This window comes from Schistocerca americana, chromosome X, assembly GCF_021461395.2.
Source record: "Schistocerca americana isolate TAMUIC-IGC-003095 chromosome X, iqSchAmer2.1, whole genome shotgun sequence".
Classification (NCBI taxonomy): Eukaryota; Metazoa; Arthropoda; class Insecta; order Orthoptera; family Acrididae; genus Schistocerca; species Schistocerca americana.
In genome coordinates, this window is record NC_060130.1 from 353,717,115 (window position 1) to 353,738,292 (window position 21,178).

Consider the following 21,178-nt stretch of genomic DNA (forward strand, 5'->3'; position numbering starts at 1 on the left):
TGTGACTTCTGTATGAAGTTTCTGGGGGATGGAGGCTTGAATACACCAAATCTATGCAGGCTGTAGGAAAAGAACGTGGTGTGGAAGTGGAGTGAGGAGTGTGAGAGAGAATTTATAAGATTAAAAGATAGCCTGAGCAACAGTAAAGTGTTGTACTATCCTGACATTAATTTACCATTTTGTCTAGTGACAGATAGCTTGGACTATGGAATTGGATTTGAGTTCTTCCAAGTACGGACTTTTCCAGTCATATACTAAACAAGAGTGAGACGGCTACAGTATTTTGGAGAAGGAGTTGCTTGCTATAGTATATGACCTCCAGGAATTCTGCCTTTATGTGTAGGGTCATGATGTAGTGGTGTTGTCAGACCATAAGACTCTGGCTGTCTACATAACTGCCAGTTGTTGAACAGGATACTGATGCATTCCATGCTATTCCTTCCACAATTTAGTTACACAATCTGTTAAATCAAAGGGAGTGAGAATTGCATTACTGATGCACTATCCCATTTACCCATTGGGGATAGATATGGAAGTGAGCAAGAGAAGAAGGAGGAGTATCAGTTGCCATATATGAAAGGGGTAGAAGAGAAAAGGACATACAAGCTGTATGCAAAGATATGAGGCTCATGTATAAAGTGAGATAAATTGTGTGTCATGTGCTAAAATGTTAAGTAGATGTAAGCATATTTTGTATTTAGGTAATAAGATTTTGGGGGATAATATGAAAATTCTGTTAAGTTAAAATATGCATTAAGGATAGAAGTTAGGAAAGGTATGAATGCACATTTATTGGTGCATGGAGGTTGGATTATGTGCAAATAATTTAAATTGCAATGTACTAAAGGATACTTATTACATAGAACATAAAATTGAGCAGGGAAAGTTGATAAAATTTTGAATTATTAGTGTAAGTGGATAAAGATGATTTGGAATAATAATTTTGGGGGAAAATGTTGTGATATAAAGTTCACTGGATGGTTATTTATCAATTCTTGCAAACTCAAAGTAAAACTGAGTAAATAAATCGGAGCTAAATTATCATTTAATTTGAGAGATAGAAAGATGAATATAGTAAAGTCAAAAGTGAGTTGTTGCTTGTGAGAGAAATTTGTTTAGTGGATGCAACCTGTTCTTTTGTGGGAATATGGGATGAGTGTTGATCAAGTTATCAGTGTATTACATCTGTCTTGCAGTGCTATTCAATTAATTTTTGTCACGATTCCATTGGGGAGAGTGTTCAGTGTAGTATGGGGATTTGTTGTTGTCTATCAATACAAACTATACCAAAGTCATGTCTCAACAGCAAACTTACTCTCCAATCCCGGCAGGTGCAGAGTAACAAGGAGGTAGGTGCTGTATATGAATGTTGGAATCAGAGTGACCAACATTAGCCTGAGACGATGGCTGATCCAGTAAATCGATGCCAATCAATCACTAAAGTGTGGCAAATGCAAGTGAAACTACAGTACTGCAAAACTGTTGTGGAGTGAAAATTACATGCAATGTTAGATCAGCTCAGTCTATCATTATGTTGAAATAAGTTTTATTAAAAGTAGATGCCACAGAATCAAGTGCTTGAGAGATAAATACTATGAAAAGTTTATTACATTCTTACATTTAATTAATATGTTGAAGTTTCTGTTTCATTTATGTTAGAATAATAATTGTATCATAGGTTAAGTTCATTTCATTTTATCGAAGTTCATGCTGATCACACACCATTCCAGAGGTCTCACACTAATCATCTGACACTAATTCATATTTAATTTAGTTGGAAATTATTTATTTATTCGTGTTACTTCATGTAACTGTTCACAAGCTAAAAATCCACAATAAGTGGAGGCACTGTAACATAACACATATGTTGGAAAAGCCTCAGCCAGCTACATTAAGGTCTTAAAATCTTGAGAGCACAGAAGTATTATTTGGCTGTGGCAGCAACTGTCCAGCCACAACCTTGAGTGGCACCAGACAATTGCTAACCAGCAATGAATAGAGGGTTGATACAAAGAGCTTGTCAGTACAGGTAATAGGTGGGCAATTCCATGCTCATTACGAGAACAGCAGTGAACAGGATGCTTGTCCAGCACTAGTAACTGAGACTTCTGATACTTTTAAAAGTGAAGTAATATCCAAATATTAAAGACTCAATAGTAATTCAACCACTCATCGCAGAACTAATCTGAGTACACAAAAATCATCAACCAGTCATAGTGCTTCTATTGAAGTACTGGTATCTGTGACATCTCTAATAATATGGAAGTTAGCTTTTGAATGCAAGCAGATCAGTTGAGAATTATATAAAGTTTAATCATGAGTAAACACTATGTGACCTCAACAGACACTGTATCAGACCATAGCATTGCACAGGAACTATCAGTCATGAATGCTACACAGCCATAATCAATCTAGTATTAAGTTATAACATAGATTTAGTGCATATCAGTATCAGATCATCGTTTCCTCCACATGAACATGATCAGTGAATCCAGCATGATCCTTGTTCAGTCATCTGTGCACTTTACCTATTAATTATTTCTTTAATACAGTGCTGTGTAGAAGTACATTATTATTTATTTATATGAAACTACAGAATGTAATAAATGTTGTCTGGTACCATTCAAACTAAAAAGAATTGAATGTAATACAAGCACTTTTATTGTTATAGTATAAGCAAAAGTGTCGTGGTCCATTTTATTAAGCATTGCATTTTATCAAGCATTAGATTTAAGCTCGTTGACACTTACCAGTATGTGGTCACACATTTTATTGATACTGAGCAGCAGTGCTGGGGTGTCCAGAGGTCATCTGGGAATCAGCAGACACTGTGTAAATGGGAGTTCATGTTACATGATTGAAGAAGCAGTTACATTCAGGGAGTCATAAGTGATGGTTTAACTTTGGCAGCATATGGTCACACTAGATACTTTAACAATTGTTGGGACTTTGAAAATATTCATGTGATGTGGGACTTGGTCAAAATTCAGCAGTTGAAATGTGTTATCAAGTTGAACTTTATGAACAGTTAAAACTGGAGAGTCTGATACATTTTGATATTAATATGTCATAGCAAGGTTTGCTAAGTGATTTATTTCATTATTAATTATTTTAATAATTTATGTAGGACCACCACCTTTAATATTTTCAAATGGGTAGTGAATGAAAAAATAAATCAATTGTTGTTGTTGTTGTGGTCTTCAGTCCTGAGACTGGTTTGATGCAGCTCTCCATGCTACTCTATCCTGTGCAAGCTTCTTCATCTCCCAGTACCTACTGCAACCTACATCCTTCTGAATCTGCTTAGTGTATTCATCTCTTGGTCTCCCCCTATGATTTTTACCCTCCACGCTGCCCTCCAATACTAAATTGGTGATCCCTTGATGCCTCAGAACATGTCCTACCAACCGATCCCTTCTTCTGGTCAAGTTATGCCACAAACTTCTCTTCTCCCCAATCCTATTCAATACTTCCTCATTAGTTATGTGATCTACCCATCTAATCTTCAGCATTCTTCTGTAGCACCACATTTCAAAAGCTTCTATTCTCTTCTTGTCCAAGCTATTTACCGTCCATGTTTCACTTCCATACATGGCTACACTCCATACGAATACTTTCAGAAATAACTTCCTGACACTTAAATCTATACTCGATGTTAACAAATTTCTCTTCTTCAGAAACGCTTTCCTTGCCATTGCCAGTCTACATTTTATATCCTCTCTACTTCGTCCATCATCAGTTATTTTGCTCCCCAAATAGCAACACTCCTTTACTACTTTAAGTGTCTCATTTCCTAATCTAATACCCTCAGCATCACCCGACTTAACTCGACTACATTCCATTATCCTCGTTTTGCTTTTATTGATGTTCATCTTATATCCTCCCTTCAAGACACCATCCATTCCGTTCAACTGCTCTTCCAAGTCCTTTGCTGTCTCTGACAGAATTACAATGTCATCGGCGAACCTCAAAGTTTTTATTTCTTCTCCATGGATTTTAATACCTACTCCAAATTTTTCTTTTGTTTCCTTTACTGCTTGCTCAATATACAGATTGAACAACATCAGGGAGAGGCTACAACCCTGTCTTACTCCCTTCCCAACCACTGCTTCCCTTTCATGTCCCTCAACTTTTATAACTGCCATCTGGTTTCTGTACAAGTTGTAAATAGACTTTCGCTCCCTGTATTTTACCCCTGCCACCTTTAGAATTTGAAAGAGAGTATTCCAGTCAACATTGTCAAAAGCTTTCTCTAAGTCTACAAATGCTAGAAACGTAGGTTTGCCGTTCCTTAATCTTTCTTCTAAGATAAGTCGTAAGGTCAGTATTGCCTCACGTGTTCCAGTATTTCTACGGAATCCAAACTGATCTTCCCCGAGGCCGGCTTCTACTAGTTTTTCCATTCGTCTGTAAAGAATTCGTGTTAGTACTTTGCAGCTGTGGCTTATTAAACTGATTGTTCGGTAATTTTCACATCTGTCAACACCTGCTTTCTTTGGGATTGGAATTATTATATTCTTCTTGAAGTCTGAGGGTATTTCGCCTGTTTCATACATCTTGCTCACCAGATGGTAGAGTTTTGTATATCAATTATTTCTGTTGAAATCTTTGATATCATTCATTTTATTTAATGCAACCGGTTGCACTTTATGTTATTTATTATTCACAATGACTAGACAATTCTGGTAAATTAGGCTGCAAGATCACTGCCAGTTGATGTATATCATGAGGTTGAGCTACTGCATGGCAGTAAACTTAGGTGAGTGGCTCAGCTTATACGACAAAAGTGAGCCCAATATTCAATCCAAGCCACACATTACCCAACACTGGTCTTCATTTTATTCTTTCCCGGTAAGTTACAAATGGTTTGTCTCATCTTGAATAATCAAATGTGATCTTAACTTTCCTCATTAATTCCACTCTTTTCAGTGGTATATTTCACTGTGCAGTAATAGTTAAGCAGAGGATGGACAAGTGTAGTGTAAACAGTCTCTTTAGTAGCTTTGCTGCATCTTCTAAGTGTTCTGCCAATAAAATGCATTCTTTGGTTTGCCTTCCAATTTAAGTTGTTTGTAATTGTAATCCCTAAGTATTTAGTTGAACTGACAATCTTTGAATTTCTCTCAGTTACCTTGTAACAAAAATTTAATGGATTCCTTTTAGCACTCGTGTGAAGGACCTCAATCTTTTTACTGTTCAGGGTCAAATGGTTCAAATGGCTCTGAGCACTATGGGACTTAACTTCTGAGGTCATCAGTCCCCTAGAACTTAGAACTACTTAAACCTAACTAACCTAAGGACATCACACACATCCATGCCCGAGGCAGGATTCGAACCTGTTGCCATAGCGGTCGCGCGGTTCCAGACTGTAGCACCTAGAACCACTCGGCCACCCCAGCTGGCCATTCAGGGTCAATTGCCACTTTTTGGATCAAAGAGGTATCTTGTCCAAATAATTTTGTCATTTATATTGATATTCTGATGACTTTATGAAATTGTAAATGACAGAATCATTTGGAAAAAGTCTGAGAAGTCTGTTTCCATTGTCTCTCAAACCATTTATGTAGATTACAAGCAGCAGAGGGCCTATAACATTTCCTTGGGGAATGCCAGGTATCACTTCTGTTTCACTCAATAACTTGTTGTCAATTACTATGAACTGTATCCTTTCTGACAGGAAATCCCAAATCCAGTCACACAACTGAGCTGATACTCATTAAGTACACGTCTACATCTACATCTACATAGATACACCTCAATCCAATGTACAGCGAGTGGTGGAGGGCACCCCATATCACTACTAGTCATTTCCTTTTCTTGTTCCACTCACAAATAGAGCAAGGGGAAAATGACTATCTATATGCCTCAATATGAGCCCTAATTTCTCAAATCTTATCTCCATAGCCCTTACACACAATTTGGCTAGAAGCTGCTTGTGAGGAATGGTGTCAAAAGCCTTCTGGAAATATAGAAACATGGGACCAACTTTAGAGTCCCTTTTGATAGCACTCATTACTTTGTATATCACAAGAATGATATTTTATGAATCTGTACTGACTACATGTCAACAGATCATTCTCCTTGAGACATTTCACAGTTTTCAGACACAGTGTATGTTCGAAAATCTTACTGCAAATTGAAGTCAGTTTGATTAGTCTACAATTCAGTGGGTTACTTTTGTTTCCTTTCTTGTGTACTGGTGTCACCTGTGCAGCTTTCCAGTCCTTATGTATGAATCCAGCCAGAAACTGAAATTGCAAACATCAGATACAAAGGAAACATGATTAAAGATCCCAATGAAGTCTGCAACCATTTTATTAAATATTTTGTATCTGCAGCTACCAATCCATTTAATCCAAAAATGTGAGTGGTAAGGTAAAGCTCTGCCCCATTGAAGAGCCATCTTTTGAATTCAAAGGCATGAGTGAACAGGAAATAGGCAGTATAATAAATAACCAAAAGAATAAGCACTCTTCAGGTTGGGATGGTTTGTGTAGTGTTGTTATTAAAAATGTAATAAAGAATTAGTTAAAATACTTAATCATCTGGTTAACTGTAGTATAAGAGAACACAGCTTTCCAAATGAACAGAAATGGAGCACAGTTAAACTAGTGCATGAAAAAGAATCCAAGAGGTTTCAAATTTCAGGCATATATCATTAATACCCATATTCAGTAAAGTATTTGAAGTTGTATTGCTGACACAATTCACTGATTATTTCTTCCAAAATAAGTTGCTAACAGGGGCACAGCATGACCCTTGAAAGGATCACAGCATTGTCACAGCAATTGCAGTTTCTTTATAAAGTGTATGGTGTCCTTGAGCAAGGTATGCAAACAGCAGGCATATTTCTAGACTTCAGTAAAGCCTTTGACTCAGTAAACCATGAGTTACTCTTGAGTATACTTGAAGCCTACAGTATAAATGCTGCATCCATGCAATTGCTGACTGCATGCCTAGTTAATCATAAGCAGTGTACAAAGCTGACTTAAAATCAATGATCAGGTCATAAATTTCCAGTCCAAATATGAATCAATCACACAAGGTGTACTCCAGAGTTCAATTTTGGGCCCTTCTCTCTTCCTTGTGAACATAAATGATACAGAGCTATCTTTCAACTCCCTGTTGGTAACCTGTACAGACGATATGTCACAGTTATTTGTTGGCAAACAAAATGATGGGTTAACACTGGTTGTAACTGAAAGACTAGATCAAATAAATACTTATTTTTGAGAACAAGGTTTGAAGGTTAATATCAGCAAATCACAGTTATTGCCATTTAAACTTGCAAATCCACACTAAAGCTCTTTCAGTAATATAGAGTAATTGAAGCAGTAGATACAGAAGACTTAATTTCTTAGTATTTACCTAGACGAAAATCTATGATTTTGTATGTAATAAAATCAGTAGTTTACTGCATTTACTTATCCAGCTATCAAAAGTAGTTCCTGAACAGACATTAAAAGCACTTTATTATGGAAAAATTTTCACACAGGTTAATTATGGGATAGAGATATGGGGCTATACTACTAACATACATCTGAACAGAATATTAACCCTGCAGAAAAGAGCAATCATGATTACCCATGGAATAGGGCACAGAGACTCCTGCAGGGAATCTTTGTACATTATAAATACCTCACTGTCTAGTCACTGCATCTTTACAAATTAATTCCTTTTTTGTTACACACAAAAACAAATTAACCGAGTGCTCTGAGATACATGTCTATAATACAAGAAAGAAAGACTGCTACTACAGACAAAGAACTAAGCTAAAAACTATAGATCATATAGTCCATGCATTAACAGTCAGATATGGTGTAACTAGCTGCCAAGCTCTATGAGGTGTCACAAGGGGAACTTATTTTAAATTAAACTGAAATCATTCTTAATTGATACGTGCTTATACTCTTTGAGTGAATATTAATATTAAATTAAACTGAAATCTCTGCGTATTTTGTTTTGCAAAATCTGAGCATTTGTAATAATTATGATGTAATACCCAATTCTCTAGTCTTTTCTAACTACAATGATATTTTACCATGTATATGTTATCACTTATGCATATATAAACTGTATCTTCTCTCTTTGTGAACAAAAATTTTAAATTCTGTTGTCTTATTAAGTACACATACACACATATCACGCAGGCCTGTATGTAGTCAATTGTGCATCTATAAAATGCATATAATCTATTTGTATGAAACTTGTAAAAACTGGTATGATTGGTTGCAAAAATCATCAGTTGATGGCTACATGCAAAAAATGCAATAAATAAGTAAAAAGATCAAACATAAACTCTTATACTTGAAATATTAAGAGAAATAGCAAATCTGCCAATCTTTAGTTAGGTGGTGTGAAAATACCTCTATGAGACCAGATGGTACCGAATATTACACTTTAAAAGTGCAAGATTAGGCTATAAATAAATACCATAAAATACTAAGAAGGTCTTTCATTGCGTATTATTCGCAAAAGAAGAAATGCCCCAGTGGTGTAAAGTTATTTGTAGTAAATATGAGGGTTGGAACTTAAATAGTGGAAGCTATTTATTCACAACCAATACAAAAGAGTTACATGTTTGCACCTGTTACTGTCTTTCAAAGTAGTCACCAGTGTTGTTTAGAACCTGTTGCCATCAATGTGGAAGGCGTAGTATACCATTAGCAGAGCCTGTTCTGTTGATGGTGCGAATGGAATGGTCTACTGCCTGTCAAATCTCTGGAACAGTTCTGAAGCGAATAACGCAAAGTGGTTCCTTCATCTTCAGAATCAAATCAAAGTCCCAAGGACTTAAGTCTGGGGAATATGGTGGATGGTACAGTACTTCCCAGTCCCATCAACCGAACAGAGCAGCCAAAGCTTGCGCCGTATGCACCCCTACATTGTCATGCAAAATGGTGGGTGGGTTGCACAGAAAGCGTTGCCACGTCTTTCACAAAGCTGATAACAGGTGATGCCCAGTGTGCCACTGTTCTGTACGGCAATGCTGACTCCCTGCATGTCTCTTGAAGACCGTGATGACATTTCCGTGCTGTACGACCTCTGGCACATTCGATCTTGACCTAATTCTGTTGTTCCTGTTTTGAAAACATAGTGACACCATTATGTTAGACTGCTCACTCACAAGTGACTGTGTTTCCCTCGATTGTGCTCACACCGGTGACATGGGACGGACGAGTCCATTTGCTTGTACGTAAGGTAGGTATGTCAATAACTTGTGCTATCAGCAACAATAGTAGATTCCATTGCATAGTTTCTCCACAGCAGTGTTGCCACTATTTAAGTTTCAGCCTACATACAAGGTTAACAGTAATTTTATGTAAAGAAAAAGGCTGTGAATTAAATTTTCGGTAGAATCTGAAAATTTAAATAGGTGATGTGTGCAAAATTTATACTGTTGAGTGTACAGTAACATCATCCTCTAGAAGATTAAAATTGTGTGAATAGTGAGCAATGCTTTAAAAACAAGCACACAAGTTTTATTCATATCACAGTAGCTACCAAAGCCAAAAGAGTAAGACATCTCTCAGTGTTTCAGCATATGTGGACAAAATTGTAGAGGCATCTGTGCCAGTTGTTGATATAGCATCATAAAGATCATTTCATCCTCATAAATTTTTAAATGATGTCTGTGTCATTGTATACAGATGTTTTTACAGCAGTTCACATCACTACATTTTTTATATTCTAAGCTGAAAAAATACATTATGCAAATCTGAAGAAACTAAAATTTAACAGTTGTGATAATTTAGATATTTAATTTTTAAAGTTCATGTTGTTATTGTCTTTACAAGTCCCTAATGGCAAACTGTTAGAAAATTGGAACATTAGAAGATGTGCAATAGTATGGAAGGCTGTTCTCTGTGGAGAATATAAGGTACTGTATTTTAGTGCATGATGAGAAGATTTCTACTGACTGCAAGTGTTGGCTTAACAGCATCAATGCAGTGTCTGGAAATTCAGCTGGTTCTAAGATCTCCTGCTACTAGCCTCCATCCCTCATAGTGAATATTATCCATCTGTGATTCAGCCACTCACACAGAAGTCAGAAGGAATTGCAGTAGACTTTCTCATACTGCCACCCAAATTTTCATCAGCAGCTAGTTCCAGATACTCAGGGTACTATGTATAATGTACTGTTAATGGCCATTGCAGATAGTGTTACACTTAAAGTGGACCACAGTACAAGGTGATGCAGTGGCTAACCAACAAAATAAACTGACAAAATTTACAAAGTTGTTTTAAGAGCTACGTATTTCATGGCTCTGTCCTCAAAGTCCTCCATCCCTTCTTGGATCATTGAAGAACAATTTTCTGTTGTGGGAAACTGGAGTTTTTAAAATGATTTGGGAATGGGATATGACATATATAGTTCAAAATGCATGTCTTGTGGAAGACTGCTGTACTGAATATCAATACTGCACTAATATTTTACGCCTCATAAAGTCTGGTATCACTGAGCATAGTACCTGGATTGGACATTCAATGTTATATTAGAAAATAAAAAGTTTGGCTGCAGTAATATTGCTTTGGAAGCCCATTATTAAAAAGGTTGTGGAGGTATACATGGTAGAAAATCTAATTAATTGTAACAGCATTCAATTGGATATTGTGGAAAGAACCCTATAATCTCTGTTACTGACATAATATGCTTGCCATGACGTGTGCCAGCACTGTTGTTGACACTGCAAGTATTACTGGGGAGTACTGATAGTCTTGTTACTACAGTGTATGTGCAAAATGCCTACAATGTGCCATTAAGTAGTGCAAAATGAGAACAATATATCATTTTCTGATTTAAATCTACATAGGTACTCCTCAATCCACCATTTGGTGCATGGCAAAGGATATCCCTACCATTACTAGTCACTTCCTTTCCTGTTCCACTTATGAATAGAGCAAGGGAAAAATAACTGTCTATATGCCTCCATATGAGCCCTAATTTCCCATGTCTTATCTTCGTGGTCCTTATGCGCAATATATGTTGGAAGCAGTAGAATTGGTCAGCAGTCAGCATCAAATGCCAGTTGTCAAAATTTTCTCAATAGTGTTCCTCAAAAAGAATGTTACCTACCCTCCAGGAATTCCCATCCGAGTTCCTGAAGTCCCTGAAGCATGTCCATAACACTTGCATGTTGTTCAAACCTACCAGTGACAAACCTAGCAGCTTACCTCTGAACTGCTTCGATAGCTTCCTTTAACCCAACCTGGTACACATCCTAAACAATCAAACAGTACTCGAAAATAGGTGACACTAGTGTCATAAACATGGTCTCCTTTACAGATGAACCTCACTTTCCTAGAATTCTCCCAATAAATTGAAGTCAACCATTTGCCTTCATTACCACAATCCTCACATGCTCATTCTATTTCATATTGTGTTGCAGTGTTATGCCCAGATATTTAAATGGCATGCCTGTGTCAAGCATGAAATCACTAGTGCTGTATCCAAACATTACATGTTTGTTTTTCCTACTCATCCACATTCACTTACATTTTTCTATATTTAGAGCTAGCTGCCATTCATCACACTAACTATAAATTTTGTCTAAGTCATGTTGTATCCTCCCACAGTCAACCAACTTCGACACTTCATCATACACTGTGGCATCATCAGAAAACAACTACAGTTGCTGCCCATCCTGTCCACCAAATCATCCTGGGGCACTCCTGACAATATCCTCACCTCTCATGAACACTCGCCATTTAGGAAAACATACTGGTTTGAAGGTCTCTCGGGCATGCAGCCGGGTTGACTGGTCGTTGTTGAACGAATTTTCGATGGCGTTAACGTGCCATCATCATCAGGTTACTCCTGTTGACTGACGTCCTAGGCCGGCGGGTGGTGTGGTATATATACCTGTTGCCTCTCCCCTCCACTGACTCCACGTCTGGACCGAGGGATGTGCAGGCCGCGGTGGTGGGGGTAGCTTGCGCTGACGAGATGACTGATGGGCGGCAGTACGCATGCCGCCTTCGGCGGGTGTGATGCCCCGTTTCCGCTGCTCCTGCAGGAGCGTCATATCTAAAACCCTGCATTATTATGCGCACATGTATGTAGAGGCTATAGAGATTGATAAACACTATAATAATTTTAGCAGGAAAGAGGAAGATGTTAAACTGGATATAATTTAGATGTCAGCATTGCACCAGTAGCATGATGATTGATTACTTTCAATCAAGAATGTTGGCATTACCAGAGACAGTCTCATAGCTGACGCCACGTGATGGACAGTAGTGCCCCTTGCACTGCCTATATAATCAGTGCTTCCTAGTTTTCTTTGCAGTTCACCACTTTACCTCAGAGGATGTCTCCTGCAGTCGGAGACGAGACATCAGAGGAGAGCTTTATACATCAACCATGGCCTATCAGCCCGGAAGTTTTAAGCGAAGACAATATCGGCCATGAAAGCCTACATTGTGTGATCAAGATGACCATTGGCCATTTTCTTATTGCTTGTTGTGCAAATTCTTATCTGTTACACCAAGACTATAGAAAGGCAAAAGTAATAACAAAATTGACTATCATGAAGACTGGCTAAAGACCTTGTTGAGCCTCACATGAAGCATAGACTTTCTACTGGATGCTTGCCATAAGAGTTAAGTAACACTGTCAGAAGAATACTAGACGTACAAGATGAGCCTCAAAAACAGAAAGAATTGGTTGAAAAATGGGAAACATATACCTTTTACCCTCTTCATTTGAAAAGAGAAACAAGATATCAATGTCAACAGTGACATGTTCCAGTTTGTTTGGAATGTTCTAGTAGAGTCTGCTTGAAATGCATGCATGGGGAAAGAGATTAAAATATACTTTAGGGCTTCATAAGAAAAGAGATAATTACTTTCTACATCACTGTTTAAAATTAAGTTGTGACGAAGTTTCACCATTCACAGGATTATGGAATGCCATAGTCACTCTATGCTGAAATGATGAGTCACAAATCCAAAGCTGATTTCAAATACAATTTCATGTAATTGAAAGTGTTTTTCTTATAGTTATCTTATGGATCTGTGACATTATTTCCCTGATGACAATCTATGAATGAGTAGATTTATTTTAGTAATATATGAAATAAATAAATATTAACACTTTTGCTGTGTTTTAGTTGTCGTAGGGTCTTAAATCCTATATTGTTTAAAATAATTCAGGTTCCCATGCCTTCTGATTTCAAAATGTTTAATGAACAGCAAAAATTCATAACAATATATATTCACCAAGACAATGGTTTTATGCATAAAAAGAAAAAGGCACTCTGAGAGGCTGCTCCATAGTAACCTATTCCAATCAATGTCCACAGTACTTGGGGGTTAATTGATTCCAAAACCTCATGCCATGACCTGTATCTGTTCTCTCTAATAATACACTTTCCTGTGCAGTTTTCTGAATTTGGATCTCTCTTGGGAATTTATCCATTGTGATCCATCCAGTCTTGGACATTGCCTCAGTGTTCAAAAATCAACTAGGTGGCTCTACACAATCAGTTTCACCCTGCTAAGCATCCATTTTGGTGGATTCTTCTTAGGGATAGCTCTATCTGCTATATGGATCCACTTGGGGAAATTGTCACTTGAATGTAGGTCATCATTAGTTTCCTACTGAGTGAAGAGAGCAGAAACACTGGTCAATAATGGAAAACTACCACTACAGTCATAGTTGTTGGTAGTGATCCATCACTCTTGAATGCTTATACATAACATCTTTAGGGGGTAACATTGATGTGGATTTGGGCATATGGAATGTGTTTTTTATTGGTTTTCTTGGGAATATAATTAGGAGACATATCCTAGGCATGGAATCAGTTCAGCAAGACAAAGCACAGCATCTTACCTAAGAATAACAGCTATGTGGACCATTGAAATACCATGTTGAGCTGAAGGCAGGATCTGGCTGCAAACTCAGTAAGAATACTATTATGAAACAATATTGTTATTCTAATTATCTTTGCTGTATTTGTATTTTTATGGGATGCTAGAGGTATCGGGTATGAGCACAAGAGCTGGCTTGGTAATTCACAGGCATCGTGGGCATGTTTGTCACTATTAGAGAGTGATATGCATGTATCTCTTTTACAGGGAAGGTTCCCAGCAACTATAGCTGTCCTCCTCTTTGCAGATGAAAAACACCTACCTGCTTTGGTCCACAGGTTTAGTCCACTCGGTTTCAAAACACTCTAATACATTTTGAATTTCAGGACCATGGATATAACACACACACAGAAAATAATAAGCAATGAACACACTCTATTTATTAATATTAAATTTATTGTCAAAGTTTTCTCACAGAAGCTGTCGCACAGTAACAGATCAATTGAAATATACATTCAGTGTCTCCTTTCTCCTTTTCCAGACATTTTGAAAGTGCAAACAAGAACTTCCTGAAAGTTGTATTACCAACAACAATAATTTTTGCTTGAAGCTAGAATAGTGTCAAATACTTCAGTAATTAGATTATGTTTTCCCTACAAGTTGTGTTCAAGGCTTTCTGATGCTTGGTCACATTAGTCAGAAATACAAGATCTAAAATCTGGAAAAAAATAAGACACATCTCCATATCACAGTCGAGTTCGTCCAGGAAAGATGTGAATCGCTGATGCCACAAACACTGTGCTCTGAGTATATAGGCTTTACAACTACAGCCATGATGCCATTTATCTTAGCACATTTTGCTAGCAGATTAATGTGATGTAGAACAAAGTGTACTGCTGGTTTTTTTTGACAGAGCATCTTCTTTCAGCTTTTTTCGCACCAAAGCAATGACATCAGACTTATGAGAAATCAATGCAGGGACTTCATCTGTGGAGCTTGATGAAAGTTTTTTCCAATAAACATCATGCTTGTCGATCATGTTTTCTAAGCAAATACAAATGTCATTGATCATAGTTGTGTTTCACAATGCATGACATTACAAGCAGCTAGTCCTCTAGGAATTGTGTGAGTGCTGAATATTTGCTTGGGCAGTTTGTCGCCAGCAAGTTGCCTTGATGTGGCTGGGCTATATGAGTCAGGCTCGGCGCTGGGCAGAACAGCTAAGTAATCATGACAAGTGGTAAGTGCAGGCCAGGTGCAATGAAAATAAGAAGTCACTTTCATTATTAAACAAATTAATAAATAATTATAAACAATTTACTGAATAATAAACAGAAATGTGCATAAACAAAGATTACTCCACTTGAACACACTTCATTTAGACTAGCATGAAAACCCCAGTCCTATTAATTACTATGTTTATTTAACTACAGTTCAATTTTATATTGTATTTAAAGTTGATATTTTGACTAGTGTCAACTGGAGCATCAATTTATGTAAAGTTGGTGTTTTGACTAGTTAGGCTGTAGTGTCAGGTGTGACAAATAAATCTCTTAAATTTAGTTATTATTACAAGATTTGGATTTAAACATCTTCTTATGAGGTCACAAATTGACCAAGAATATTTATCTTGCATTTTAACATGTGTAATGTAAGTTTTAAGTGCAACTTTATCAAATAGTGGTCATGTTGTAAGACAATGTATTAAATAACGTAGTTAGGTGATCGAGACTTTAAATAAGCATGTACAGCAGAGTTGCAGGTCTTATGTCAAATTCTCTTCAGTTTTGTGTGGTGTTGTATCTGGTTGGGCAGTCACAGTGCCACTGGGGATTCAGGCTAAGTTAGTGGGACTTTGGATATTTGGTGATCATGAGTTAAGACATAGAAATGTTAAGACATAGAAATATTCCAGGATTTTGAATTCAGATAAGGCTTAGAAATTTCAAGTCAGTTTTCAGTGATTGATTCTTTGCATTGACACACGCTTCTTTATGATTTAACTGTTTCCAAGGAGCTGTGGGCTTTGGTGATTTTGCTGAATCAGAATAATTTTATTTAATTGTGTGATGAACTTTTAATGTTCTACTACTGGTTCTTTGTGAATGATTGTGCAGCATTATGCATTTATTCTGCACTTGCTACTGTCTGTAAATGCTTTGATTTCACTATGTAACTAGATTTTACTTTGCTGTTATTATTGATTTCATTTATCAGTTTTATGTGAGACCACCATTCACATATATTTGCATGCTATATGGTCAAAAGTCTAAACAACTCATTGTAGACAACATCATTGTATTATGGGATTGTTTTCAAATATTTACCCTACATTTTACTTATTTATTTACTGATTATTTTTTGTTTTGCATAATTATTGTTGATATTAGTGCAGGGATTACTTAGTACTTTGCATTTGACTTATAAGCAATGGCGTACAACCAACTCCTATTGATTCAGTGAGCCATACTGAAATATTAGGTTGTACATTGCCCACAGTGAGCTATTTTCCAGTCACTATTGAGTTGTGTCCAGTAGTGCCAAATAGCCAGTCAAGTTCCAATTGACACAAATCAAGATGTCCTCCATCATGCTGAACTCAGCATTAGCACCCTTCAAAACCACAACACGTTGAGCAATACTAGTTGCATCAGTGCTTTCATCCAAAGCCAAAGAGAAGAGAAAAGGATCTTTATTATTTCCTCAACTCCCCTGTAAAATACTTTCATTGAAAGAGGAAATGGTTTGAAAAGCAGAATTTCTGCTGGGCTTAAAATTGTTGTTCAGTCACAAAACAGTATTTCACAAATTCGTCATTGCTGAAAGGACACAATGCTTTCACTCCTTTAATAGCTGTCTGATAACTTAGTTTCATTGTACCATCATTATGCATCATATGATTTTCTCTCTGTAAGTACAGGGTGATTATAATTGAAGTTAATCTTTCAAACTGCTGTATAAATAACACCACTGGTCAGAACGAGGTCAAATTGCAATGAAATATTGTTGGAGAAGGGAGAAAACATAAGACAGAAGAAAAATAAATAATTACAAAATGTAACAATAGATAGTGCTGTAAGCATCATAATTTAAAAATGGTCGACTAAGAATGACAAATAAATCATACAACAATGCCTAAGGTGTACATCTGATGTTAAACAAACTATACTATTCAGTGCGCATGGGTGTACAGATGTGATACTGTTAGTTACATAAGCCTATCCACCACAGCAAGGTTTAATCACATTGGATGGGAAAAATCAGTTTTTAATTGTCCTGAGGCCAAAAACCGCATAAAAAGCATCAATCACATTGGTTTTTAATTGTCCTGAGGCCAAAAACCGCATCAATCAAAATCAAGTCAGATTATTAATTTTCATGTGACTGGTGCAAAACATGTTCAATATGCTGTCCACCATTTTCTGCAACAACTTGAAATCAAGAAACAGCATGTTCCACAACTGATCGAAGTGTTTCCAGGGTCATGTTCAGAATGTGTTGCGCAATGTGTGCCTTCAATGCAGCTAAGTTTGCAATTGGAACACTGAACACAACATCTTTCAGGTAGCCCCACAGCCAGAAGTCACATGGATTAAGATCAGGTGATCAGGACAGCCAGGCTGTAGGGAAATGTTGGCTGATAATTCTAGCATTTCCAAAATGGAGCTTCAGCAGCTGCTTAACTGGATTTGTAATGCGTGGAGGTGCATCATCTCTCATAAGAATGATTCCATCCACACAACCACGCTGTTGGGGAGCTGGAATAACATGGTTGCACAAAAGACACTCATAGCGCTTACCAGTGATGGTACAGGTAACAGGACCAGAAGTACCTGTCTCTTTGAAAAAATATGGCCCTATGATAATTGATACTGTAAACCCGCACCACACAGTGATCTTTCAGGATGAAATGGTGCTGGTTGATTTGCATGTGGATTTTCCGTTGCCCATACTCGACAATCCTGTGTATTGACATATCCTGTCAGATGGAAGCGGGCTTCGTATGTCCACAAAATCTTCCACTGCCAATCATTGTCCACCTCCATGTGAGCAAGAAATTCTAAAGCAAAGGTCTCTCTCCTGCTGGTAGGTCAGCAGGAAGCAACTTGTACACATGGGTAATTTTGAATGGATAGCAAAGAAGGATGTTTTGTAGGATTTTACGTACCATGCTCACTGGTATGTCCAGTGTTCGGGGAATTCTCCTTGCCCTACATGTTTGCACACAACCACTCGTCTCCAACTGCATTGCTGTGACCACTGCCTCTACTGATGTCGAATCAATTCATTTCCTCCCTCTACCAGGTTGCACAACAAAAGTACCCATCTTTTTGAATTTCCGAATCAATTTCTCCAGACCCACGGCAGTCATCGGACCAACACCTTTAGTCAAACCCTTCAGTGTCCAGAACTTCTGCAGCGTGACATCTGCACAGTCATCCTTATTGTAATACAGAGTGTGATCCTGCATTGAGACAGTCACAGCGAACGTAACAGACGTGTAAAGAGGAAAAGTCGTGTACCCGGCGTGTTTATATTAAGTTCAACGGGGCGTGTGCATGACAGTTGTTTTCATTTATGAATTCTGACACATACAATGCCATCTATTGATGAATTTTCACATTATTTTTTTCTACCATATGTTTTCCCCCTTCCCCAATGATATTTTGTTGCATGAGTACTAACTTATGTCTTTGTAGGCTGTCTTAGCCCAAGAGGTTTTATATTAGAAAACAAACACTGAAATCTGGCTCCATGTTTCAATAAAGACTTTCTTCACATTGTTGGCGGATGTATAAGGAATCATTAGATTTTGAAATTTAGAATCTCAACTCCTCTTGAACCATTTTCTTCTCAATAGTTCCATCTTGTTACCATAAATGAGACCTCAATCTAGACAATGCTATAACACAAAAGCAACAGATCACATTGCCACAGATGAAACAAGCAGTGCAAGCATGGGTAGGGGAGTGAAGGAGGAACTCCAGACAGCCAGGTGTGGTGGAGGGTGAGCCTCAAGCAAGCAATGCAAGCCTAAGCAAGCACCTGTGCTCTCAGTCTCACATTTCCCCAGCACTGATTTACACTATTCTAGAAAACAAAGTGAGATATAAAAAATAATGGTGATAGAATTTGCAAGCAATGCAAGCCTAAGCAAGCACCTGTGCTCCAAGTCTCACATTTGCCCAGCACTGATCTATATGATTCTAGGAAACAAAGTGAGATTTAAAAAATAATGAGGATAGAATGTGATAGTTAGAGATCAGAAAGTAATATTTACACTCATATTTTGTGCATAAAAACTGATGATTTTATTACAGCACTGTATAAAAGTTACATTTTTGAAAGTATAAATATTTACTGCCTTTGTATTCCTTTTTTTCCAGTTCCCAGACAACAATAACATGAACAACAGAAACATTGCAAGATCAGATGAATGTGGCACAATAAATGAATTAAACAATGAACTGAGAAAGCTAAACCTCATACCAAGGGTACAGTCTTCAAGAGATCAAAGAGATTGTAATGAAAATGAATTAGTCTTATCTCCTTCAAAAAAAATATTAAACACAAGAAAAGAAAGTAATGACACATTGAAGGCTTCAAGAAGAAGATGGAATCTAGATCTGAAACTGTGGCATCGATTGAATCAGCATCAAAATTTGACTAGTTTTCGGTATAATTCAAAACTTTTTCAAACATGGGTGCCAAATGATGAACTTGACATTGTATCCAGTTCATGTTATGATCGCAGTGAGCATCACTTTTCAGATATAGGTGAAAGATCTTTACAACCTGAAATACTAGAACAGAAGACATGGTATGGAATGATCAAATCTATACTTTTTAAGAAAAGATATGTTCATTGAAAACAGAGCAGCTAAAATAAACTGTATTTATGAGTGAATACATTTAGTAATGTGCATGGTGGTTCAACATTCAGTGCCAATCTCATAGATAGTGTAAAAGAATAAGATTTTCTCTTATGCTGCAACCATACACTGTACCCCAGACACTAAACATTAGCAACACATTTCAATTTCTTGCATATGTAGGGAAGTACAACATAATTCTAATACTAGAAGCTTCACTACTTCACATCTAACAAAACAAACATTGGTAACTATCCTGGAAGGTTCTATACATCAATACTGTTAAGAGATGGTGTCATGAGGCACACTGCAAAACCAGAAAAACCTAAATGTTGTATCAGATATAGACAGTTTGTACTAAGCTGTCTCATCTTTCTCTGTAATATCATATTTGAAATTTCTGCAGCACTAAAACCATCAGGCTTGGGACACAAATGATATGTCTTTTATCTCTACTCTACAAAGTTTGGTAAAACTTTGATATTGGTATTGATTTTTGAATCACTCTTGACTAAATGTACTTGCAATTTAGTACTTACATGATATATGTAGTACTTTTAATTATCTCAGAAATTATGTACAATGTAGACAGATGTGAGAAACTGATTTATGTTGACACATTAATTTCTTTCTTAATATTGTACATCATTTCCTGTCACTGTAAAAAAGAGCACAGTATACGAATAATCATGATAAATTTACCAGTGCATTTAGAATAATAAAATAAAAAAAGTGATGAAAGCTGGTGCTTAGTTGAAACTGTTTGGGAACTTACTAAAGTTTTCTTAAAATAATGCTTCATTTATTAACAACTGTTTATGCTAAACTTTTGACAATTTTCTTGAAGTAACATATGATGGAATAACTAATGAAGGATAGACAATAAAGTAATTACAATACATTAACATTGATAAATTAAATAGTTACAAATTATGATATTTCTCATTCAGTGGCAGAAATAGAATAAACAAACAGAGACCAATCTACTACTTATGAGAATACCTAAAATCAAGCTCGTCTTAGTCACCATGGATAATTGCATTCATAAAAGTGTTTGGAAAGAAACAGTTGATTTGTTAAACATGTATTTAAACCATTTGGAGATATTTTTTAGTTTCTCTCGTTTTATGATGTTCTGTCGACTTCATTTTTCATCTTAAAAATTACTTTTTCGTAAGTAATTGACAATAACTTAATGTATAATTCATTGCTAAATGTGTTGGATGCTCTACTTGAACTAAAGGTTTGTCTTTGGTTACTATCTTCCGTACCAGACTAAATTACTCAAACATTACAGTCTCAGCTACCTCTACTCTCATTATTTTATTGAATATTATTGAAGAAAGGGTACACTGTACCATGAGGTGAGAAGCCCTTAACTCAGGTCTACCTTCATTTTGCATTAATTACATTCACATCTGTCTTTTTTTCCAAAAGTGGCCTATCATGCCAGTTAGGAATTAAATATTCTGAGGAGATGCAAAATCATTTGA

At 36.7% G+C, this 21,178-nt stretch overlaps 1 protein-coding gene across 1 annotated transcript in view; it reads left to right on the forward strand.

The window, feature by feature from the left end:
• Positions 1-20,586, forward strand: part of LOC124556569 — a 73,889-nt gene extending 53,303 nt beyond the window's left edge. The window contains exon 2 of the mRNA XM_047130524.1: positions 19,200-20,586. Coding sequence (XP_046986480.1) covers positions 19,200-19,682 — 483 coding nt within the window. The 3' untranslated portion in view covers positions 19,683-20,586. The remainder of the gene's footprint in view (positions 1-19,199) is intronic.
• Positions 20,587-21,178: the final 592 nt, after the last annotated feature.